The 23,849-nt window shown below is 53.1% G+C and overlaps 2 protein-coding genes across 7 annotated transcripts in view; one reads left to right on the forward strand and one right to left on the reverse strand.

Annotated features, from left to right (window-relative positions):
* The first annotated feature begins 2,677 nt into the window (after positions 1–2,677).
* G6PC3 (glucose-6-phosphatase catalytic subunit 3) lies at positions 2,678–8,252 on the forward strand. Of its 3 annotated transcripts, XM_036268742.1 has the most exons (6): positions 2,678–3,036; positions 6,197–6,303; positions 6,686–6,776; positions 6,949–7,067; positions 7,272–7,413; positions 7,606–8,252. In XM_036268742.1, exons 1-6 carry the CDS (start codon positions 2,819–2,821, stop codon positions 7,967–7,969), a joined length of 1,041 nt encoding a protein of 346 aa, XP_036124635.1. In that variant the 5' UTR covers positions 2,678–2,818; the 3' UTR covers positions 7,970–8,252. The 3 variants fall into 3 exon arrangements, with proteins under 3 accessions (XP_036124635.1, XP_036124637.1, XP_036124636.1); XM_036268744.1 differs by lacking the exon at positions 6,949–7,067 and having other exon boundaries at positions 7,606–8,251; XM_036268743.1 differs by lacking the exons at positions 2,678–3,036; positions 6,197–6,303 and adding an exon at positions 6,315–6,535 and having other exon boundaries at positions 7,606–8,251.
* Positions 8,253–8,644: 392 nt separating this feature from the next.
* HDAC5 (histone deacetylase 5) overlaps positions 8,645–23,849 on the reverse strand; it is a 37,670-nt gene continuing 22,465 nt past the window's right edge. For all 4 annotated transcript variants that reach the window (XM_036267852.1, XM_036267851.1, XM_036267853.1 and 1 more), the window contains 24 exons: positions 21,524–21,783; positions 21,291–21,432; positions 21,075–21,189; positions 20,669–20,799; positions 20,391–20,537; positions 20,190–20,302; positions 19,747–19,878; positions 19,175–19,397; positions 17,747–17,958; positions 17,189–17,485; positions 16,303–16,468; positions 15,297–15,430; positions 14,820–14,940; positions 14,292–14,341; positions 14,029–14,136; positions 13,564–13,619; positions 13,344–13,431; positions 12,302–12,421; positions 11,950–12,047; positions 11,660–11,778; positions 11,021–11,154; positions 10,670–10,754; positions 10,375–10,540; positions 8,645–10,296 (listed from right to left, as the gene is read on the reverse strand). In XM_036267852.1, the coding sequence (XP_036123745.1) occupies positions 10,257–10,296; positions 10,375–10,540; positions 10,670–10,754; positions 11,021–11,154; positions 11,660–11,778; positions 11,950–12,047; positions 12,302–12,421; positions 13,344–13,431; positions 13,564–13,619; positions 14,029–14,136; positions 14,292–14,341; positions 14,820–14,940; positions 15,297–15,430; positions 16,303–16,468; positions 17,189–17,485; positions 17,747–17,958; positions 19,175–19,397; positions 19,747–19,878; positions 20,190–20,302; positions 20,391–20,537; positions 20,669–20,799; positions 21,075–21,189; positions 21,291–21,432; positions 21,524–21,783 (3,257 nt within the window). In that variant the 3' untranslated portion in view covers positions 8,645–10,256. The remainder of the gene's footprint in view (positions 10,297–10,374; positions 10,541–10,669; positions 10,755–11,020; positions 11,155–11,659; positions 11,779–11,949; positions 12,048–12,301; positions 12,422–13,343; positions 13,432–13,563; positions 13,620–14,028; positions 14,137–14,291; positions 14,342–14,819; positions 14,941–15,296; positions 15,431–16,302; positions 16,469–17,188; positions 17,486–17,746; positions 17,959–19,174; positions 19,398–19,746; positions 19,879–20,189; positions 20,303–20,390; positions 20,538–20,668; positions 20,800–21,074; positions 21,190–21,290; positions 21,433–21,523; positions 21,784–23,849) is intronic.

The raw sequence follows: 23,849 nt of genomic DNA on the forward strand, positions 1-23,849 counted from the left end.
GCTTAGGTGAAAGAGGAAGGAAGAGGAAATAAAGGGGACGCTGAATAAAATTATGTTTGTGCAGCTGCGCCTCCTTGGTAAAGAACTTGAAGGATCCGTTTTAGAAGTTAAAGCTAGATAACCTAAGTGAAATGCAAACGGAAAGGAGGAGAGAACTGTAGTCTCCATTATATACACACCTTGACACAACAGCCTTTGATGAATGAACTCTATATTTTATATGTGAGGAATCCAAGGCTCAAGACTTAACACAAAACTTACCCAAAATGATTATACCTAGTTACAAAGTGGTAGTGGAAAGAACGTTGGCTATAGAACTGGCTAAACCAGAATAAAATCCTAGGTCTGCCACTTGCTAAGTTATATGACATTGAGCATTTTACTAAACCTATTCCTATTTCTTTTTTTAAATTCTGTTTTCTTTTTTCTGATCCTATTTCTTTCTTCCTTCTGTATTAACACTTATTGAGCACCCAACAACACTTTGAGGTAGGAATCAATATCCTCATTTTACAAATGAAGAAACTAAGTATTAAGAGAAACTAAACATGTCCAGAGTCGCCCAACTAGGAAGGATTTGGTCTACCTGTTTAAAAACAAAAACAAAAAACGGTGCTATTTACAGATATACTATGCTACATAATACCACATAGAAGTTAAATGAGATAAATTGTATAAATGCATGGCATGTAGTGGTTAGGTAAATGGTAGTTCCTCTAAGATCACACGTCACCCTTGGAACTGAGGATGCTTCCCCATCTCCCTACAGTCTTGCCCCTCTTCTCTAGTGAGGAGCAGTGATAGTGACAAAGGATGCTTGGGGCAAGAGTTTGGAACCAAACCATAGTACACATAAGTACTATGCAGATGAATTTTTAAATCCTATCATTACCAATTGCTATTCCTAACCTACCTATTCCCCATTTGCCACCCTCCCATGTAGAAATTCTAAAGCCTCATGTATGAATAACAGGTTGACCTTTCTCTAGTCCAGAGGGAGGCAAATAGCCAGCCCTGGCACTACTTAACCTAAACACAAAGTTCAAAAATGTTTCCTTGCCCTGCAAGAGACATCAACTTCCTAATGTTGGGCATATATTAGTACAATCATTTAATAGGAATAAACACATTGCTCTCTCATACTTGTGGTTCTTCAGAGAACTTTCATGTCTGGCCCCCATAACAAGTCATATGTAACTGCCATTCCACTTTTGATATGGCATTGTGATTATAGGTTTTCATATGTAACTGCACTGTTGGGAAAAGCTTCCAGGAGGAAGTGAAAAATCTGAGACCTGGAGGACAAGGTGGAAAAGAATGTTCTAGGCAGAAGGAACAGCATGTGCCAGGACACCTAAGAGGAGAGAGCTTGGTGTTTTCAAGGAATATAAAGTAGCTCCAAAGTATTATGAAATAGAGTGTAGGGATAGGCTGTTGAAGGTTGTCTGGCAAGAACCCATAGCAAACTTTCAAAGATTTCAAAAATTTAGGTTTTTCTCCATGAGGCAGTTGAAAAATATTTAACCAAAAGAAAGAGAAAAGAAAAAAAAAATTTAACCAGGCCCTGGCCACTTTGGCTCAGCGGTTGGAGCGTTGGCCTGCAGACCAGAGAGTCCCAGGTTTGGCCCCCGCTAGGGGCACGTACCAAAAAAAGAAAAAGAAAAACATTTAGCCAGATAGTGAAATGAGATTTATATCCAAGTTCCCTTTTCCACAACTTTTTAATTCATGAAATTAATCTTTTTCCAAGAATACCCAGATTTACATTCTCATTTTCATCCACTCATCAGAAAACTCTCCAAGACAAAGTTGCTTGAGGTAGGAACTGAGAAGTCGCTTCAACAGCCTCCCCTCTCACTCCCCTTTGCCTCTAATGCAGGGCCTCACCTAGAATAGCTGAGATTTCTATTTCTGTGTGTGTTCCTCCACAAGATTATTCCAAATTGTATTGTGGGTGTGTATCCTCTCCTCTTGCAACACACTATCTCATGGTTCATATGCCCATTTGGATTTTTGAAGGGATGAGGAGGCAAGGAGGGGGGCTAGGCAAACTTAGAACTAGAAGTATGACTTGGACTCTCCTGTGTGTAAGCATTCTCAAGTCTTTAGGAAAGACTACTCAAAATCAAAAGGCTTATCTGTCAGCTTTCAAATCAACAGTGGATGAATTTGGGCAGGGCAGTCTCGGCTTGTGGAGGAAGGCACAGACTGATTAGCGCCGTGTGCAAATTTAGGGTCCCACTTCAACGCCAACCAAGTACGTGTGTCTGGTTCCCCGGAGGAGGGGGTGTCTGTAGCCCCCTCTACAAGAGATTTCAGAATATCTTTGGAGGGCAGCAGTACTGGAGAAGGGATATCTGATCTGAAGGAATCCTGGCCCTGGAGATTACACATCCATCTTCGCAGCAAAGCAGGGACCTGAGCGCGCCGCAGACTCTTGCTTTAGTCTGTCCCTTAACCCAGAACAGTAGCTGTAACCACCTCTACGCCCAAAGCCCACGTGCCGGCAACAGCGGCCACGTGGGGCTTTGCGGAAACGCCTTCGCAAAGATTTGTCCCCTGCGCTGCCCAGTAGAGAGGAAAGCCTAAGAAGAGCTGGAGGAAACGATACCCGCCGGGGCGGGGCTCGCGGGAGCCTAGGGCTGCCAGAAGCGGGCAGGGGAGAGGGCGGGGCCTGCGCCGGCCACTGGCGGGAAAGGCGAGGCCTGGGTCTCGCTCGGGTGGGCTTTGGAGGGCGTTGGTAGTAGCTTCCTTGTCACCCGGACTCCTCGGCTTCTGCCCTAGAGTAAAACTCGGCCCGGCCAGTTAGTGGTTCGCCATGGAGTCCACGCTGAGCGCGGGCATCGCGATGGCCGAGGCGCTACAGAATCAGCTGCCCTGGCTGGAGAAAGTGTGGCTTTGGGTCACCTTCCTGGGCGATCCCAAGAGCCTCTTTCTGTTCTACTTCCCAGCGGCCTACTACGCCTCTCGCCGCGTGGGCATCGCAGTGCTGTGGATCAGCCTCATCACCGAGTGGCTCAACCTCATCTTCAAGTGGTGAGATAGCGAAGCCCTCCGGCCGTCCTGCTTCCCCCACTCCCAAGGGCCCTGAGTCCTGTGCAAGCCCTGGTCTTTCAGCGGGTGCCTCAAAGGCTAGATCTCCCCCACCACCACCACCAGTGAACACCTGGCCGTTAGACCACCCATCTTGGATTCAGACCTCCGAGTCTCCATCATGCTCATTGGACCAGTGTCTCCCAAAAGCTCCTTATCAGAAATCGCCTAAGGGGCACGTTTAAAATACAAATACCGCCCTGGTCGGTTTGGCTCAGTGATTAGAACGTCAGCCCGCGGACCTATGAGTCACGGTTTGATTCCATTCAAGAGCCCGAGCCCGTACCTTGGTTGCCGTTCCCCAGCCCTAGTTGGGCTTGTGCCAGTGGCAACCAGTCGATGTGTCCCTCTCACGTTGATGTTTCTCTCTCCCTCCCTCCCACTGTCGGAAGATAAATAGAAAAATATCCTCCGGTGAGGCTTAACAAATACGTAAATATATAAAATGCAAATACCCCATCCCACCTAAGACATAATAATTTAGAAACTCCAGCAGAGGAGCTAGGAATCTGTATTTTATTCATGGTGATTTAAGTAGCCTATTGACTCATTTATTTGACATAGTTGGTTTTTTTTTTTTTAAGTTTTTCTTTATCTTTTTTTTTTTTTAATCTCACCTGAGGACATTTTTTCCATTTTTTGTTCAGATAGAGTGGGAGAGAGAGAGGGAGAGAGAGAGAGAGAGAGAGAGACATCGACGTGAAAGGGACACATCGAGTGGCTGCCACCCACATGACCAACCAGGGCCAGGGACAAACTGCAACCGAGGTATGTGCCCTTAGCGGGAACCGAACCCGGGTCTCTGGACCGCAGACCGATGCTCTAACTGCTGAGCAAAACCGGCCAGAGCAAGTTTTTCTTTTTCTTTATTGATTTTAGAGAGAGAGAGGAAGGGAGGAGAGAGAGAACATCAATTGGCCCTCTTGCATGCCCCCCACTGGGGATGTGGCCCACAACCTAAGCATGTGCCCTGACCAGGAATAAAACCCTGCGACCTCTTGGTGCATGATTCAAAGCTCAACCACTGAGCCACACAGGCTGGGCTTATTTGACATAGTTTTTAAGAAACATGCTTTGTGACAGGCTTCACACTAGCTGCTGAAGTCGAGAAGGCTTGCAAATTAAGGTGTAGTCCCCAGAACATGACCAGCAGCATAGGGAACATTTGAAAACTTGCTAGAAATGTAGACTCTCAGGCTTGGGGCCAGAGCTACTGTATCAGAACCTGCATTTTACCAAGTATCCCAGGTGATTCATGTGTAAAGTTTGAAAAGCCGTGGGCTCATTGCCACCCAGGGAGGACTTTCTCTCTTTTTTTTTTTTTGGTACGTGCCCCTAGAGGGAACCAAACCCAGGACTCTCTGGTCCGCAGGCCGACGCTCCAACCGCTGAGCCAAACCGGTCAAGCTCTCTTCTTTTTTTTAAACTGTTGTTTTTTCTTTCTTTATTTTTATAGAGAGAGGAAGGAAGAGGGAGAGAGAGACAGAAACATCGATGAGAGAGAACATCGATTGGCTGCCTCCTGCATGCCTCCCACTGGGGATTTGGCCTACAACCTGGGCATGTGGCCTGACCAGGAATCGAACCAGCCACCTCTTGGTGCATGGGTCAATGCTCAACCACTGAGCTACACCGGCTGGGCACACTTTCTCTTCTTTTTCCTTTCACTCACTAGTAGGCTCTTCACACAGATTTATAAACCAGGAATCACAAGCAAGTGGGTGGGGCCCTTGGGCTTATCTCTTTGCCACCTGTTCTGTCTTGGGTGCAGAAGTAGCTATGTCTCTTGCTGGGCATGTAACTGCACCTCCCTTCACCTCAGCCCGTTGCCAGATCCCCAGCCTGGTGGAGGGAAGGGAGGCTCATAGAAGACACTTGTATGGGCTGGAATGACTTTCTGAAAAACAGAATTGGTGTTACCATCCCTTCTACTTTTTTGTGTGTGTGTGGTACATGCCCCTAGCAGGAACCGAACCCAGGACTCTCTGGTTTGCAGGCTGGTGCTCAACCGCTGAGCCAAACTGGCCAGGACAATCCCTTCTACTCTTCTCTGCAAGGCTTTCACCCCTCCTGTAAACAAAAGCAGTTGTCTGATAATTTTCTTCTTGCCTATTTGCCCTTTACTTTGTGTTCTCCCTCAGAGCTATGTAAGCCTCCTTCTCTAGTCCTGTTCCCCTAAGAGTCAGACAAACCCCTAAGGTAGTCTTATTGCCCCCCAGCCCTCCTCCCACTTAACAAAACCCCCATTCATTTGCTAAGTATGTGTTGAGCTTGTTGGTGTGAGAACAAGACTGTTTGGTGAAGAGAAGCAGTCCCCTCTGTACTTCCCTCCACAGCACTTGATTTTCTGCCAGCCTATCTTCTGCTCTTGCACCCCTTTCTGGCCACAGCAGCCTCTTCACTGTGTGATTTCCCAGGGTCCAGCCAAGCACCTCCTAGGTCAGGGGAGTTTGAATTTTTTTGTATTCCTTATTCTTTCTCAGCTTTCTCTGTCCATTCCCCACTCCCGTTTTCAGACAAGAAACGTAACCTAAGTAATTCAGGTGTAGGTAATTTGGGCTGGAATTTGGGAAATGGAGAGAGGGAGAAGCAAGAGGCTTTCGATGGATTAGAAGAGCAGAGCTGGTCCTGCAGTGGGAAGGATAAAAGTAGGACTTCTGAGCATCTCAGAGCATACACACACACCTCCCACAATCTCTTACCTCATTATCACTTTAAAAAAATTTTTTTTTCTTTTATTGATTTTTAAAGAGAGAGGAAGGAACAGGGGGAGAGAGAGAAACATTGATGATCCCCTACTGGGGATCGGGCCCACAACCTGGGCATGTGCCCTGACCAGGAATCAAAACAGTGACCTCTTGGTGCATGGGTCGACGCTCAACCACTGAGCTACACCAGCCGGGCCTCATTATCACTTTTTAAAAAATAGTGTGCTTTCTCCTGTTCCAAGGTAAAACATCCATGGCAATGTAACAGCACAGAATTGGACTCCCTTTCTGACTACCCCACAAGCCCTCCAGAGTACTCCAGGTGTTTTTCTGACCCTCTCCTGTCCCCTGGCTCTGTGTGAACACATCATCATCTTGCATCTGTTCTCTTCTAGGCTCCTTTTTGGAGATAGGCCCTTCTGGTGGGTCCATGAGTCTGGGTACTACAGCCAGGCCCCAGCCCAAGTTCACCAGTTCCCCTCTTCTTGTGAAACCGGTCCAGGTGAGAAGCCTCAAACCTCCCTTTCCCAGTGGTTAGGATTTGGATGAGTGTTTCAGAGTACTTTTCAGCTAGGGCCCAACGAAGAGGCCCACCTCACAATTACCAGACCAGAGAACGAAGAGATCCTAGGAAGACCAAGTTGAATTCTGGCAGGAGAGTACCCATGCCAGTGTGCCACCTGCCCACCTTGTTTAGAGTAGAGCCAAGAGTACAACAGTGGCCACAGGGAGAGGTGAGACAAAGCTTCAGGGCAGAGGGAGCTATGGACCAGTGCTGGGGAAAGGCTCTCTTCCCTGCCAGGGGGAAGTAGTTCTATCGAGCTATCACCAGGGGCACCTGGGTTCCACCCCCATCCTCTCACAAATTTCTGTATCCCCCACAGGCAGCCCTTCTGGACACTGCATGATCACAGGAGCAGCCCTCTGGCCCATAATGACAGCCATCTCTTCCCAGGTCGCCACTCGGGCTCACAGGTACACATGGGCATTATCCACCAGTGGGGGTAGGTGCAATGGTACCCTGGACCCAAAAGACCCACCAGCAGGGCAGCTTGGGAGCTGGCGTTCTGGGGACACTGGGCATTTGTGCTGTGGGAAGCCAAGCTGTGTCCAGACATCCCCTGGACCATTTGCCTCTTCTTTTTAGCCGCTGGGTGAGGGTGATGCCAAGCCTGGCTTACTGCACCTTTCTACTGGCTGTTGGTCTGTCCCGAATCTTCCTCTTAGCACATTTCCCTCACCAGGTGTTGGCTGGCTTGATAACTGGTGAGCAACTGGGACAACAGGATGGGCCCAGAGGGTGCTGTTGGTAGTGGGAGAACCAGTCTAGGATCTTCCCATTGTACAGCCAACCTCAAGGCTTCCCTTATGTCTGTCTGTTTTGTCAAACTGCATTGTAGCTTGGGGGAGAGGGGGAGGGACGGTCATGTCCCCAAACTCCTTGAAGCTGCTGTCACTCCACTCCCCCAGGTGCTGTCCTGGGCTGGCTGATGGCCCCTCGGGTGCCTGTGGAGCGGGAGCTAAGCTTCTATGGGTTGACCTCTCTGGCCCTCTTGCTGGGTGCCAGCCTCATCTATTGGACCCTCTTTACACTGGGCCTGGATCTTTCATGGTAAGTCCTACTTTGAAGCTTGGGCAGGCTGGGTCTCCAGTTCACTGTACTAAAAAGGACACATTACCTGTTCATAAACATAGACTGTCCTGGGGTCTCAGAACATGGGAGTAGGCCCCAATGGGGGTAAGAGCCATTGGCTCTGTAGGTTCTAGAAACATCTCTCCTGACAAAGATTCTTTCTCCCCACAGGTCCATCAGCCTAGCTTCCAAGTGGTGTGAGCGGCCTGAGTGGGTGCACATGGACAGCCGGCCCTTTGCCTCCCTGAGTCGTGATTCAGGGGCTGCCCTGGGTCTGGGCATCGCCGTACACTCTCCTTGCTATGCCCTAGTAAGGCGAGCATACCTGGGAAATGGCCAGAAGATAGCCTGCCTTGTGCTGGCTATGGGGCTGCTGGGCCCCCTGGATTGGCTGGGCTACCCACCTCAGATTAGCCTTTTCTACATCTTCAATTTCCTCAAATATACCCTTTGGCCATGCCTGGTCCTGGCCCTCGTGCCCTGGGTGGTGCTCACATTCAGTGCCCAGGAAGCACCACCCATCCGCTCTTCCTGATTTCTGGTTTCTCCTACAAAGCCAACACTCCACGACCTCCACCCTCCAGGAGGCAGCCCCATCCCCTTCCAACACCCCCAAAAGGCCATGCTAATCTTAAATTTCCCACTTCTCCCATCAACTAGCTTAGCCCCAAAGAAGGGCCTTTTTTCTCCTAGAAAGGCTGGTCTTCCTCCTGCCTTCCCTTCCAAGTCCCCAAAAGGCAAAGGCAATAGCAAGACCAGTGGGTTCCTACAACACTGTGAGGGGTTCAGAGTGGCCCCAATAAAGCCCTTCAACACTTCTGGACTCTCTTGCCTTATGCATACATCACTGAACTTGCCCGTGTGTGTGCAAGTGGAACCCTGGCTGGGCTGCCTGTTCACCACCCACTCCAACCCTGTTTTCACAGAGGCAGAATCGAAAGGGGAGGGCTGTAAACTCAGTCGAGACATTAGACCCTGGGCACTATCACCACCTAGGCCATGTGAGAGGTCCTATGTGGTGCTGTGGCTACATTCAGTGAAACCTTGTCTTTAACCTACTGGACAAAGATCCACCCCCTCCTACCCTGGCCTCCTGTTTCCCAAATTGGTTAGTCCAGGGGCTGGAGAGAAGAGCAGTTTTTTTGGCTAAGAGGGGAAATAACCTCGACTCTATTTGGGAGCCCAGAGAACAGAGACACTGGCTCCAGAAGGCACTGCCAGAAACAAATTTATTTATACAAGGACACACAATGTAATGGGTTACAAAATACTTAACTGAAAACCATATCCAGGGAGACAAAGCAAGGAATGGGTTTACATGAGAACCAGACCAACCACATGAAGATGGGGGGTAAGGAGTCCAGAGCTGGGGCTCAGCATGGGGAGGCCTGACACCCTGAGCCCAGCCCCATCCCCATCTCCCAGGAGGATCTAGAACATACAAGACACAAGTGCACAATGAACTGATGGTGGTGGGACTCCTGCCCTTCCCCTGACTCCCTCAACCCTGCTCAGGCCCCCATCAGGATAATAAATATGTAAACAGATTGGTGGGGCCCTAGGGATGGGATGAAAGAAATATATGTAGTTTTGGGAAGGAGGAGGAAGGCAGACTCAGCCCCCTAGGAGCCACTTCCCATCTTTGGTTTCCTACAGGCTGGACAGCATTCTCTAGAAGCCTTGTGGGCCCCCAGCCCCAGAACAGGGCGAGGCTGGGCTCCTAGGAAAGAGAAAGGGCAGTACCCCTTCCTGGTCTTAGGTTCCGTGGGCTGGTGGCCAGCAAAGGAAGCCCAGGAGGAAGGGGAGCTCCAGCTGAGGGTAGACTCCTGGGTTTCCAGGTTCTGGTCCTGCCCCTTCTTGAGCCCCCATTCTCACCATCCCCAGGCTTCAAAGCAAAAGGTCTCAGGAGGGAGGTGGGCCACTGACCCTACTACTTGCAGCATGCTGGAAATCTGGTCTTGAACAACAGGGTGCTCTCACCAGCTTCCAGCGCCACCTGCAGGGACCACCTTCTTCCCCTCCCTAGTCTGTGCCAGCAGAGGGGCAAGGCCAACAGAGTAAGGTAGAAAGCAGGCCTCAATCTGTGGCTCCCCCGGGCCCCTCAGAACCCAGGAGTCCAGCCCCATCCCTCCCCATCCACTCCAGCCCTTGGAAGGGAAAATAGGTCCTGAGGAGTGTAAAGCAAGACAGCCCTGCCCATAGACCTCAGGCCCACATCCTAGGGCATAAGCTTCCCTCTGGTGCTGAGGCCAAGAGAAAGGAGGAGAGAAAGATACCTGCACAAGATGGTGAGGTCAACAGAGGGGAAAAAGGGTGGGGAAGCATTGGATGAGAGCCCACCTCCCCTCCACTCTACATCCTAGACCATATAGAGACCCTCCAGAACCTCCCAAAGTTGGAGAGGAGAGGAGGGTGAAATTAAGGCATCTCCCCCCAAGTCAGCTGAAGCCAAGGCACCAAACTTCCTGTTCTCTCCTCACTCAGGGAGACTCCAGAACCAGAAGGTACTATCTGGGCCCCCATGCCCACCTTGAGCTGGCCCAGGCTCCAAGGGGGAAAAGAACAGAATTTGGGAAAGTGGGTAAGAGATACAATATGGGGAGGGGCTGCAAGAGGTACCCCCATACCCTACAGAGGGAGCAAACTTCTAGAGCTAAGATGTGGGCCATAGGGGAAGGGGCCTGAGACAGCTTAGAGGAACAGGAGGGGCGAGGCTGAGAGACCCACACGGCACACGTCATTGAATGCGTGACTTTTTGTTTTTAATAGAAAAAATAAACAAAATCACAATGATGAAACCCAGAGGGATGGGGGCCAGGGCGTCACAGGGCAGGGTCCTGCTCCATAGGCTCCTCTGCTGGCCTGTGGGGACAAGCACATGGAGGGTACTGAGTGGGGTCCTCAGCTTAGTTGAGGGTAGAAAGGTGGAAGGAACCTCACCTGGGGCTGTGCTCCCTGGCTGTAACAGCCTGGGCTTGCTCGGCCCCCACTGACAGCAAGGCCATGGCGCTCACAGTCTCGGCCTCCTCTGTCTCCCCTGCCTGGGCCTCCCGCAGGGAACGACCCAGACCGGCAGCAAATTTCTGCACACAACTCCAGTGTTTGCCTGTGGATAAGAGGCAAGCAGGGAGTCATGAAAGGCAGAAACCCCCATATGTCCATCCCCAGCACTGGCACACCCCTAAGCTCCACCCTCCCTGGCAAGGTCTGAGCCCCTCCACCTGTGCCCACATACTCTGGATCTCGATGACTTTCTCTAGCGTTGCCACTGCGTTGATGTTGGGCTTTTGCTGTAAGACTGTCTCATCCAAGGGCTGTAGCTGGCAGGAGAAAGAAGAGAAGGCTTAGGGTGGGGAATGGGTGGTGGTGCCAGCTGCTCTAACCACCCCATTCAGCCTCAGACATCTCATGATAGAAGGAACCCCTACTCAAAAAGCCCTTCCTGGCCACCAGCTGTCCTTAGGACCCAGAAAAAATTTCCCAAGGGCGCTTGGTACTGCTTGACGCAGGAAGGAGCCCAACCTACAGGTACTTCAGCCCATGGCCTACTGTCCCACATACCTCAGCCCCTCCCTGAACTCCTCACCTCCACACTAAGCAGAGCCGAGACGCAGGCCTCAGAGGCATCACAGATGGCGGTCAAGTCATGGCCTCCTTCCAGGGCCAGCACCACCCGACCCCCCGCCAGTGTCATCAGCTGCCTGGTCAAGTGGCCAAAACCTTTAGGGATAAGTGAAGGGAGATGTAATGGTTAAAAAAAAATCAATTCAAGAAAAGGTAAGAAAGGAAAGAAATAGAAACAAAAGGTGGGACAAACAGCATAAAATAAGATGGTAGATTTTAACTCAAATGTATATATATCAATAATAAAATTTAGTGTCAATGGACTAAATGCCCCATTAAAGACAAAACACAGACTGGCTTAAAAATGCAATTACATGTCTTATAAGGAACACCACTGAAACAGGACATATCAACAAGCTTCATCCCTAGGACTCCAGGAGGAGGTACACCCTCTGCTACCCCACCACCACCCCTCCTTGCTTGCCCCTCAAGGCCAAGGTTGACGGAGGGAGACTGGGGGGCACTGCCAGGATGATTCCAAGTCTTGGACCTGCCCCAGCTCACCTCCCAACTGTGCAATATCAGTCTATACCTGCTCCATGCCCCAACTCGACCCATCCTTACTGTTCCACAGCCTCCCTTAATCCCCCAGCAGGCTCACATCTGGCGGTGACAGAGTAGCCACCCAGCGGAGACAGGTGTCCCTCAACAGCATCAAACCCGGCGGAGACTAGGACCATGTCAGGTGAGAACTCGTGGGCAATGGGCATCACCACTGTCCTGCAAAGGGAGGGCCCAAGCTGACCCTGGCAGGAGGCTGAGCCAGGCCTCATCCCACTGTGCCCCCCCAAGACAACCCCCTCCACCTACACCGAACTGAGTGCCTCTACCCCTCCCACAGCAGGGCCCAGGGGGACTCCCACCCCTCCCTTGGCCCTTCTCAGTCTTCACCTGAAGGCTGTTAGGTATTCCACGTCTCCGATGGGGGGGTCCACACCTCCCGTCCATGCCACGTTCACATTGTACCCCACACCCGGCCCTCCGCCAACCTGGCAGCATGGTGGAGGAGGGGTTATTCTCACTGCCTAGGGATCCCAGACATTTGCCCCACCCTCAGTCCTGCCTCCAGCCCTCACTCCACTGACTTCTGCTCTGCATGGAGGAGCAGGTGGCCAGCATGGTCCTCCCACTAGGAGCCCAAACTCCCCAGGTACCAGCACCACCAAGGGCCTGCAGGACTCCTGGCCAGATCCCATTCTGCTACCTCCCCAAGGGGCCCCACATTTGAGCCCAGGAGGTGTACCTCTTCAGGAGCCCCAGAGCCTGGAAAGAAGTTCCCGTTGTCATAGCGATGCAGGGAGATGTAAAGCACAGAGGGGTCATTGTAGAATGCTTGCTGGGTGCCATTACCGTGGTGAATGTCCTAGTGGGGAGAAGTAAAAGCATCAGGAAAATGGCCCAGACTCTAACCCAAGAGTTAAAATTCCACTTGTCCCCTACCCTCACCCTATGGTGAACTCTGTGGGTGCAGCCCACCACTAGCTACAGGGCATCTGTGTTCTGTTCACAACAGTAAGTATCACCTCATGCTTCTCTAACCAGGGTCTGTGCAAGGGAGATATAAGCCGTGAGGTGAATGTGGCGACTCTCTATACAGTGTGGAGGACAATGTTAAGCCCAGTAAGGAACTAAAAACAAACAGATACATTCTGAATAAAAATTCAATATTGACGTGAATTTTCAAGCCAAAGTTGGGCTTCAGAGAGATTTCACCCTTGATGAGAATTGCTTTTGGCTACTTCCCCAGCTCACAGGGAGTGCTGGGTGCCTTTCCCTCTGCCAAGAGAGGCAGGATTTGAGAAGCACTGTGTAGGAACAAGAGCAGAAGTGCTGGGCCAAAAGGCCCGATCTGAAACCCAATGCCAACATCCTAAGCTAAGCGACCTTGGTTGGGTAAGTCACCCAACAGCTCTGTGTCTCCATATATAGAAACAGACATCCTAATTCTTACTATGCAAGGTGGCATGAATACACTGTGTGTCCAGACACATGGTGAGCCCCAGTTGAGAGTGGCTCTAGCAATGATGGTATTGGTCTCTACCGTTCAAGGTAGAAAGTCCTCTCAGTTACTTGAGGCTGCAAAGTGGGGGCCAAGATGGACCAGCGGCTAAAACCACTTTTGAGTCTTCTAGTGAGGAGGGAGCCCCAAGGAAAGGAGGCTTGGGCTAATGCTCCAGCTGGAGGATATAAGGTAAGCCATCAGGCCCAGCTCCTGAGGAAGAGGGGGCAGGCTTGGGTGGGGGCTTCTGAAAGGCTGACCCTGGCCCCAGCAGCCCACTACTTACCCAGTCCACGATGAGAACCTTGCCCACGTTCAGCTTCTGCTGCAGGAGTTTGGTTGTGATGGCTACAGAGTTGAAGAAGCAGAATCCCCTGGGGGAGGAGGGAAAAAGGGCAGAAAGGTCAGCTTTAAAAGCGGTTTGCTCCATGACCAAGATACGCAAATCACTTTGCTGAGAGGAAGTGAGGACAGCAGGTCTAGGGCAGGGCTGGGAAGGCACTCACATGGCTGTAGATTCCTCAGCGTGGTGTCCTGGGGGCCGGATGATGGCAAATCCATTCTGAAGAAGTGCAGACAGGAACAGAGACAAGAGAGACAGGCAGGCAAGGTGGCCACAGAGGGGTAGACACAGATGGAGAAAAGCCAGGCAAGGAAGAGAACACAAGTCAGAAACACATTATCATACACATCTGTGGACAGCTGTGGGCCACGTGGGCAGACAGGCAGACCATCTCTGGCCTTGAGATACCCACGAGAGCACCAGATATTAATGCTACTTTGTCGGTCCCTCATTACCCCTCATCCCCCCGCTGGCCCTGGAACTGTCACCTCCTCCCAACTCTGGCACCTGAAAGTTGATGCTGCAAAGACCATGCCTTACTGAAAGGAAAGCTAAGTCTGCCCCATCCTGGGCTCCTGAGGATACAGGACCAAGCAAGTGGTGCTGAGGCCCCCTTGCACACACTCACCTTGAGCTCTCCAGCCGCCACCTTGAAAGCCAGTTCCACCAGGCAGCCTACTGCCATGCGCACAGCACTAGAGGAGTGCATCTCATTCCATACGGTGTCACTGTCCACCTGCAGGGGCAGGAGAGCAGGCTTCAGCGTGCCCCCTGCAGGGGGAGGGCAAGAATGGGGATGGGCACCTGGACAGCCAGCAGCTGTGTTGGGCAGGAAGGGAAGGGCCAGAAGTGGGAGAACCCCCCCACCCCATTGACAGGTGCCCTACTCACCCCGATGCCCCCACAGGGCAGCATGGCATACATCTTCTGGCTGATGGGGCCTGCAGGGAAGAGAAACAGAGCTACTCTGGAAGTTGCCTCCACTGCCAGGGCTGTAGGTTGGGTCTGCAGAGGACAGTGAGCTCAGTAACAGAAAAAGAAGGCTGGACCCAAGCATAGGATAGGCTTCTGCAGCCCATACCACTTGGGAGATGTCTGACCCCTGTTCTGGAGGTATATCCTATCTCTGGGGCAGATGGAAGGGAGAGAGGGGCAGGATTAGTTGGGGAAAAAAGCAAAACACAACCCTATCACCAAGTCTGACCCATTACCTTCCACCCTGCAATGCATATTCTATGTCAACGGAGTCCCCTGGAGGTGTGCGATACGGTACCATACCACCTCTGCCATGGGGATGACCTGTGCTCATCAGGACCCACTTGCCTACCTTGGCCAAACAGTCTTCCTGACAGCCCGCTATCCCACCCAGGCAGTAGGCAAGGCCTGGCCCACACCCTGCCCATCAACCTGCCAGCTTACCAAGCAATTTCTTGCTGTCCAGCTTCTGTCGGTTGAGGGGGCTGGTCCCATAGAGCAGGGTGTGGTATTCAGAGTGCACTGTCTGAATCTCGTCCAGTGTGGCTTTTCGACCCCGGATCCGCTGGCAGGGGAGATCAGAAGGGTGGCACTGAAGGTCCAGCTTTCCTTGATGCCCAGACCCTCTCTTTGCACCACAGACTGGGGCACATGGAACCACTTCTGGCCTCAGGAGATCCAAAGATTTTTGAGAAAGTATACCCTAGACCCACCAGGGACCCAGTTCAGCACCCTCCCCCATTCAGCTGGGGACCATGGGGAAAAACAGGCTAAAAGGAATGGAACTGGGAGGTAGCTGAGGGGACTGGTACTGAGGTCAGCGGTTGAACAGAGACACGGGGAGAGGCTTCACCAGCAGGGAGACAAAAAGGCCTTCTCTGGGTTTGAGTTGGGGGCTGGAGGTAGGAGGGGCTCCCTTACCTCACACTTGCTAAGCAGGCCCGTCTCCTGCAGCCGGGACCAGATGCTCTGGATACGGCCAGCGTGCTCAGGGTGCACGTGTGTGTTTCCGCACATGCACTGGTGCTTCAGCATGAATGTGTCGTAAACCACACCTGAGCCAGACACACACCTGTCAGCCAGCTCTGCTCTAGGCTGTGTGATGGCCTGGCCACTGCAATCCTCAGAAGAGCTCACTGAGCTCTCCCCAGCCCACCCCGGCCCAAATACCTCCTCAGGGCCACCCCAGCCACCCTCCCACACACCTGCCCCTCTTCTCTCCTCCTGAAAGGTTTTCCTCCATTACTGCCTATGCAAACTTCCCTGCTCCTCAAACCTCAACCAGGCTGCTCTTGATATCCACACTGGTTTTGATTTCTGCCCACCATGCCCCCAACACTGTACTCTCATGGAACATCCTCCTTTTCTTACTCCTGTCATGGCTCCTGTGTGCTGCCCCCCACCCCCACTCCCCACTTGTGAGACGAGATCATCCTCAGGCATCTGTGGCCCCCTAAGAACCCAGCACAGGGCAGCTTCATGTGGAAGAGCTTCCTGGAATGGACAGAGGCCTCACTCTTGACCTCACAGGGAGAAAGGGGAAGCTAGAAGGACAGAATCCAACTAAGACAGTGGGCTTTCTCTACCCACTGAAGGGCTTGTGTAGTGATGGCACAAAATCAGGTGGTCCCTTCAGCAGTAGTGGGTGGGGCCCTGAAAAAGATGCTGCCCCAGTGGGTGGGGACAGGGCACTCACCCAACCCCCTCCCAGTGGGCAGAGTCTGTCATCACTACTACAAGTGGCTATGGTGCATAGGGAGAGAACAGAGAGAACAAAGGCCTGTTTTCCCTCCCTTCAGGGCACTCTGAGGGGCCCTGGCAATCCCTTCAGGGCACAAACTATATCTCTTCATAATTTCACAGCCTGAATGCCGTGCACAGGCCCCTGGCACAAAGGGGAAGGGCTGTCGGCAGTAGTAGGGCTAACCTGTGGTGAAGAGGTGCTTGGTGGGCTGGTCTGGGGGGCTCTTCATGCCCCCAGGAGCAGCAGGTGAGGACTGGGTTCGGCCCAGGGCCTGGTGGGGCACAGTGGACAGGCTGAGGGGTGCCTGGTATACCTGCAGTGGCTGTAGCTGTTGGGCATCTGAGAACACCTAGGAAGGAGGAGTAGGAGGGAGTCTAGGTGAGACTTAGCTTGAGATGGAAGTGAGGACAGGTACGCTGGGGCTTCTAGGGGGGGTCCCCAATCCAGCCCTTCTAAAACTTCTCTTTCCCCCACCTCCTCCCTCCAGGAACAGAAGAACTCCTTGTCTCCATCTCCTCGGAGATGGGGAGGGATGGGAGGACAGTGATGAGTCATGCCAGAGTAGCATTGAGGTAAGAGAGTGTGGGAGAGGGTGGGATGAGTCAGACCCGGAGGGCTCAGCTGTGTCCGCAATGAATGAAGTGCATGCTAGGCACAGGGCAGACTGTAGTAACAGTGGGGGCGTGTGTGTACACACGCAAAAATTCACGCACAGGGACCAACGCACAATCGACCCTACGCAAGCAGAAACGCAGATATAGCCACATATACACATGTCCCTGTACACACACACACACACACACACACACACACACGCAGACAGACGGGGGCAGTCACAGATACAGAGGCAGGGAAGAGTTGGTGACTGGTGTTGACAGACAGCTCTGAGACCAACACAAGCAGCTCCTCCCTTACACAGCCCCTTGTCTCTTTCCTACTCCCTTTTTGCTCTCTTCAGAAACCTGGCCCTGCACAGCCCGGGCACTGCAGATTGGGGAGAAGGAAAGGCAAGGGTGAAAGGGGGCAGGAAGAACAGAGGGATGGTGATCAAGGACTGGGGGAAGGGTACCTTTTTGTAACCAGCACTGGACTCCTCCAAGTCAGGTCCCTCCTCAGCACCACTCTCGCCCTCCTCATCCTTGACCTGGATGTAGTCCTCCTCCTCCTCCTCCTCCTCCTCCTCTTCTTCCTCCCCATCCTCCTCCTCCAGATCTTCCTGCGTGCTCTCACTCTCCGTGGAACCTTCTCGGGGTATGGTGAGGGCTCCCTCCCCCAGCAAGGCCTCCTGCTGCTCTGTCAGCTCCTCTTCTGTCTCCTCAGGGTGGGTGGTGGGCTGTCGAGGCAGCTCCCCAGTCTTTGTGAGGATCTGGAGCAGAGCAGAGGGGGCACATCAGCTGGGAGCAGGAGCAGCTATGCAGTCTGTGGCCCAGTAGGGCCAATCCTTCCCTCCCCTCTCCCCTGCAGCCACCCAGCCCATACAGAGTTATGTAAATTAGAAAAAGGCAAAGTGGCTCCTCTGAGCAGATACAGCACCTAGGAGTGACCTAGGGTGTCAGTCCCCTTTCCTTTCCTGCCAGACTGGTCCTGCCCCCAGCAGAGCCTTGCACATTTGCTTCTCCCAGCTCACCTTGCCCAGCTGCAACTGCTGCTGCTTCTGCTTCTCCAAGAACTGCTGGTGCTGCTGTTGCATGACCAGCTGCTGCAGGGCCTGGGGGCTCTGGGGTAGCGGCGAGGACTGAGTGCGGCTCAGGGGCCGATGCCTCGGGAGCTTGCCCACCGTCCGCATGCTGGTAGCCACTCGTTCACCTGTCACCAGTGGGGACTGTCCATGGAGAGGCACTGTGGGGTGCAAGGGGGGGAGTAACCATTATTGTCAGGCCTCTATCCCATCCCAAGACTATTTCCTTCCTGAAATACCGCCACCTACATGCACAGGAAAAACTGTGGAGGAGCCTGGAGCACCCTGTCCCAAAACTTGAGCCCTGTTCTTCCTTCTTTCCATAATTGAACAGTCTCACAGCTCAGAGCCACTGTCTCCAGCAAGCCTTCCTGGATTCTCCATTCTCTCCCTTTGATTCACTTATGTTTGCACATACAGTCTCAGGTCCTCTATGTGAGTGAAAACAATGGCTAGTTCTCTCCATCCACAATAAGACCTCCCTGATCATGAACATGGACCCCACCAAGCTGGGGAGCCTGGGAGCCAGGATCACATGTCTTTTAAGCAGCACCTCTTCTAATGCCACAGACTACTTAAGGGCTGACTGTCCAAAGCTGTGCTGTCAAATCCCACAGCTGCCAGCCATACGTGACTACTGAGCACCTGAAATGTGGCCTGTCTAAATTGAGATGTGCTCTAAGTGTGAAATACACACAGATTTCAAGAGAGTGTGAAACACAAAGTAAAATAATATCTCATTGATAGCTTATTTTGATTATATGTTAAAATGATAATATTCTAGACACAGTGAGTTAAATACGTTATTAAAACTAATTTCACCTGCTCCTCTTTACATGTTTTTTTTTTTTTATCCTCACCCGAGGCTATTTTTCCATTTTTTGTACAGATAGAGTGGGAGGGAGAGAGAGAGAGAAACATCGACATGAAGGGACACATCGAGTGGCCGCCACTCGCACGACCAACCAGGGCCAGGGACAAACTGCAACCGAGGTACGTGCCCTTAGCGGGAACCGAACCCGGGTCTCTCTGGACCGCAGGCCGACGCTCTAACCACTGAGCCAAACCGGCCAGGGCTCTTTACATGTTTTAATGTGGCTACTAGAAATTACATATGCAGCTTCTGTTATGTTTCTACTGGACAGCGCTGCTCTGAAACGTGAGCTCCCTCACGGCAGCAAATGTTACGGAGAATGGTATCTGGCAGGCTGTAAGTACTCAGTAAGTCTGCAGGTTGTGGAAGAAATCAGTGATGCCATTGAGGGAAGCTATGACAGGGCTGGAAAGTATCCCTGGCTGGCTCTCCCTGATGATCTGCCTTGAGCCCCACAAGTGGGGCCTGACCCCGCTTCCTTGCACAGCAGCCCGCCCACTCACCAGCAATGAGGGTGCTCTGCTGCCGGGCCTGCTCCAGTAGCAATACATGCTGTAGCAGAGAGGCGTGCCCATGGGGGCTCGTGTCACCTTCCAGTGCCACGCCCAGCAGGCAGCCAGGGATAGAGGAGGTGCTCATGAACTTGCCAGTCAGTGCGCCACCCTGCCGCAGGGACTGAAGGGCCTGCCTCTCGGCCTCCTGCTGTGTTGACAGTTTTGGGGAGGCCTGGGAATGGAGTGGGGAGACAGAGATGAGGGAGGAGCTTATATTGCCCCCAGTCCTGCTAACTTTATTTATTTATTTATTTATTTATTTGGTATGTGCCCCTAATGGGAACCGAACCCGGGACTCTCTCGTCCACAGGCCAATGCTCCAACCGCTGAGCCAAACCAGCCAGGGCAGTCCTCCAAACTTTAGACCAGAATCCCTCACCTACCCTCTACCCACCTCCCACCTCTGAGGTAGGCCATGTGATCTCCCTCAGGGCCTAGGGAGGACAAAAACTCCAGTAGTGGCCATCCAGGGCCAAAGAACTCAACACCAGAGAGAGGGCAGGGTATGTGCCCATACTTACGGTGAGGTGCGAGTTGGTGACAGTGACTGTGGCCTGCAGCCCTAGGGAGATGTTGGGCAGAGAGGGAGACGTGTAGAGGCTGAACTGGTTGGGAGAGCTCTCCAGAGGGAGGGCCCGGTGCTGGGGGAGCATCTGGGGAGCAGTCAGGAGAGACAGGCATGAGCATAGGCAAAGGGGGGCCACCTGGGGCTAAAACTGAGGGCTCTAAAAAGTGCCCTGCTCCCCCCATCAGGCCTCATCTGCAGGGGACTAAGAGTCACAGCCCTTCAGGGGCCCATGGGGCATATCCCACTCCAGGGCAACATGTCCCTCCAACCCATCTACATAGGAAGAGAGGACCCTGATGGGCACTCCCAGTGAGACAGATCAAAAGAACTACTGTTCTTCCTCCAAGGGAAAAGAAGTACCTCAGTCCCGCCCGTCCCACCCTGGCAGGCCTGTACCTCGGTGGGGATGTTGGGGACTGAGCCAGTAAAGCCGTTCTCAGCGATGGTGCTGTGGGAGCTGTTGGGAGAGCTAGGGCCAGAGCCTGGCGCGCTGTTACACACTGACGACACTACAGGAGAAGTGGCGGTCAGCTAGGCCTGCTTAGAGCCACCTTTACTCCCAGGCCCTCGGAACAGGGACAGGAGAGGAGTCCTTACCCCCAGGTCCGGCACCTGTGATCTCAACAGCTCTCTTCTTAAAGGTGCTAATGACAGTCCCATCCTTTCTACGCAGGAGGGGACTGCTTCTCCGCTCAGCCACCTTCTGCTTTAGCCTTGAACGCACCTTCAAGTTAGGTTCAGAGGCTGGAGAGAAGGTAGCCAGGGCTCAGACACATCCACACAAATGGACACACACTGAAGCCCAGCCTCTCTACATTCCCTCCTCCACCTCCCAGGAGCCATATTCTGGAAGACCAGGCTGGGCATTCACTCACCTGTTTTTCGGAGGGGGAAGTCATCACGGCTATCATAGGGCCCAAGCAAAGGCAGTTTGTAGGAGGGAGGCGTCCCAGGGGGGCCACTCTGGGGAGGGGAACTCTGGTCCAAAGAAGCATGGTGGGCTCCCCTACGGGTTGCAAGGTGGGAATAGAGACAGATCTGTTATCACTCAGACAGCTGGACCTGCCATCTTGCAGTCTACGTTTATGAAATACCCACTGTATGTAGGGACAGAAAATGGATCCTGAAGAGGAAATTGAGGAGAGAAACTAAGAGTGAGATTTTCTAGGAGAGACTGCAGGGCCCACATATGGCTTCAGGCCAGAAACCCCTTTCCAGCCTGCAGGAAGATAGCCCCTGAGCAGGGTACCTCTGCAACCCATGCCCGCCAAGGGTCATTACCAGCATTTGGGATGCTGTGGGAGGGAATGGTTGAGGCCGCCTGGCGTGGGCTCCTTTGACTTTGACAGGAGGAATTCCTGGAGCCGCAGTTTCACCTCAGTGCTGGCGATGGCACCTGCAGGACAGGGCATAGCTGACAGGGTGCTTGGCGACAGGACCCCAGAACTGGGGATGGGGCAGGAGTCCCCACTGGCCCCAGGAGGCCCCAGGACTTACTCTCTTTGCTCTTCTCCTTATTCCGCAGGATGAGCAGCTGCTGTTCTAGCCGCTGCTTCTCCAGCTCCTCCTGCCGCTGTTGCTCCCGCTGTCGCTGCTGCTCCAGCTCCTGCTGCCTCTTGGCTGCCAACATCTGCTGCTGCTGCAAAGGCACAAGGGTGGGGAGACAGGGTGAGCAGGTCCGGGCTGGGGTCAGAGGTCTGGGTGCCCCCCCCCACAACCCCCTCGCTCACCTTGAGGTGCTTCTGCAGCTGGACCTCATGCTGCCGTGTCAGGTGGTCATGCTGTTTCTGGAACTCAGCAAACAGGAGCTGCTTCTGCAGCTGCTGCTGCTGCTTGAGCGCCAGGAGCTCCTGCTGCAGCTGCTGCTCCCGCAATGCAGGGTCCACAGAGCCTGCCAGAGCACCCCGCAGCTCCACTGGGCTGGGGCTGCCTCCACCCCCACCACCCATGGAGCTGGGCATGGCTCCTGGCAACACCGGCTTCACCTCCACTGTGGGGAGAAGAGACAGATAGGGCTCAGGAGGTCTGATCCCAGATCCCACTAGGCCCTGGCAGCCATGCCTAGCACCTAGAGAGCTACCAAGCAGCGCCCTGTCCAGTTTGGCTCAGCGGTTAGAGCACTGGCCCGTGGACCAGAGAGCTACCAAGCAGGACTACTGGACTGAAAGAACAGAGAGAGGTGGGAAGTCAAATCCTCTGCTCTGGGGATACAGCCTTCTGTCTCAGTTAAATGAGGATGAAGCCATGAACTTCAGTAAGAAAAGATGCATAAGCATGAAGCACTGTAACTAGAAGATTGTGAGTGCTCAACCCATGTTATTGTCATTGACAGTTAACACCACTGAGTATTTTATATGAATTACTTTACTGATGAGGAAACTCAGGTTTCGAGAGGCTTAAGTAACATGACCACAGACAAACAGACAGGTAATCGATGGACCAGAATGTGAATCCAAATGCTATGCTTTTAACCACTGTCCTTACTGTGCCTCCTCCCCTACCTCTTAACACCACACACTCCCCACCAAGAAGCCTATACTAAAAGAGAAACTGAGGCACAGAGGTTGGTTCTAGAACTGATAGGGCAGTAGCCAGGGCCCTCGGTAAACCCAGGAGAGGCCTTTGGGGACACTCTAGACATCCCTACCCTTTTCTCCTCCCCACACCCCCTAGGGCAGATGAAAGCTGAAAGGAGAGGCTAAGGGAATGGGGATGAGGTGGAAGCAGGAGACCTCAGGGAAAGGGGGTGCAGGGCTATACCAAACCAAGGACAGGAGAGGGCTGGGAGTCAGACTTGCTTCCTTTGCTGGATTATCTCCTTTCAACAGTTTTATTGTAATTACCCTGAAAATGCCGCTATATATAGAGTGAGCCAAACAGCAGCTGTGCCTAGAGGGAGGAGGGAATGAGAATGGGAGAATAGGAGGGCAGGCGCAGAGAGGAGGTGGGAGGAGGAGACAGGAAAGGAAAGGGAATCAGACAGGAAAAGGGGTAAAGGGGGGCTGGGGCTGAGACAGAGAGCTCAGAACTCTGGTCCCAGGGACAACCCGCTGGGAGGGGAAAAGGACCCTGCTGGGTCCCAAGACCTTGGGTCCAGGCCCCCATGTGGACAATGGGCTGGTGGGCCCCAGGGAGTGGCAAAGGGTTCCAATGGGAAGGACAGGTCTCAACCTCTTGATCCCTAAACACTATCCTCTGGTCACTGAATGTCACTTCCCATCACTGCCCTGTGGTTGCCAGGGCAAATCCCACACCAGCAAGGAGCCCCAAACCCAGCCCACACCCCACAAAGCCTCCTGACGCCAGCAGGAAGGGAAAGGCAGGCTACCAACCGCCTGGGAAGGAGGAAGTGAGAGAGGCAAGGCCAACCCATCTTGTTTCTTTTCCATTTCTTTCTCCAAAGAAAGCCCTCACTTTCCTCACTCCAGCCCAGGGAGGCCACAGGGAGCTGGCCTCTGGGAAGACTCCTATGGCAAGGGACCACTCCAGCCCAGACCCAGAGAAAAGGACCCCAACATCCTGATGCCTGCCAGTGTCTCCTGCCCTTGTGAGCAGGCCTCTTGCTCAGGCCCCCACCACCACCCCTCATCAGGAATCCAGGGAGGGGGTGAAGGCTGAGGTGAGAGAGGCTCCCACACCCTGTGCGGTCTATGGGGCGAGATCTCTCCAGGAAACCTGCACTGAAAGAGTGTCACTAAGGCAGGGGCTAGGCCTGCTGAAGGCCAAGGCTGTGCAACCCTCATGCATGAATATGGCCTCTGGAACCCACTGGGTGTGTAGAGGTGTAGCCTGAGCAGAACGTCTCTCTCAGTCCCCACCAGCCCCTTCCCACCCGCCCCCCAGCACTGCTAGGCACATTCCTCTGTGGTCTGCCCACCAGCCACACTGACGACTCTGCGGTCAGGAGGCCAGAGCCACATCTGTAGGAGTGGCCAGATATGGCCAAGAGGGTGGGGCTACACACACACACACACACACACACACACACACACATCCACTTTTCCGCCTAACCCATGTCCTGTCCCAGCACCAAGGCCTTTCTGCAGGTCGCTGGCA

Source organism: Molossus molossus, unplaced genomic scaffold (genome assembly GCF_014108415.1).
Source record: "Molossus molossus isolate mMolMol1 unplaced genomic scaffold, mMolMol1.p scaffold_m16_p_19, whole genome shotgun sequence".
NCBI lineage: Eukaryota > Metazoa > Chordata > Mammalia > Chiroptera > Molossidae > Molossus > Molossus molossus.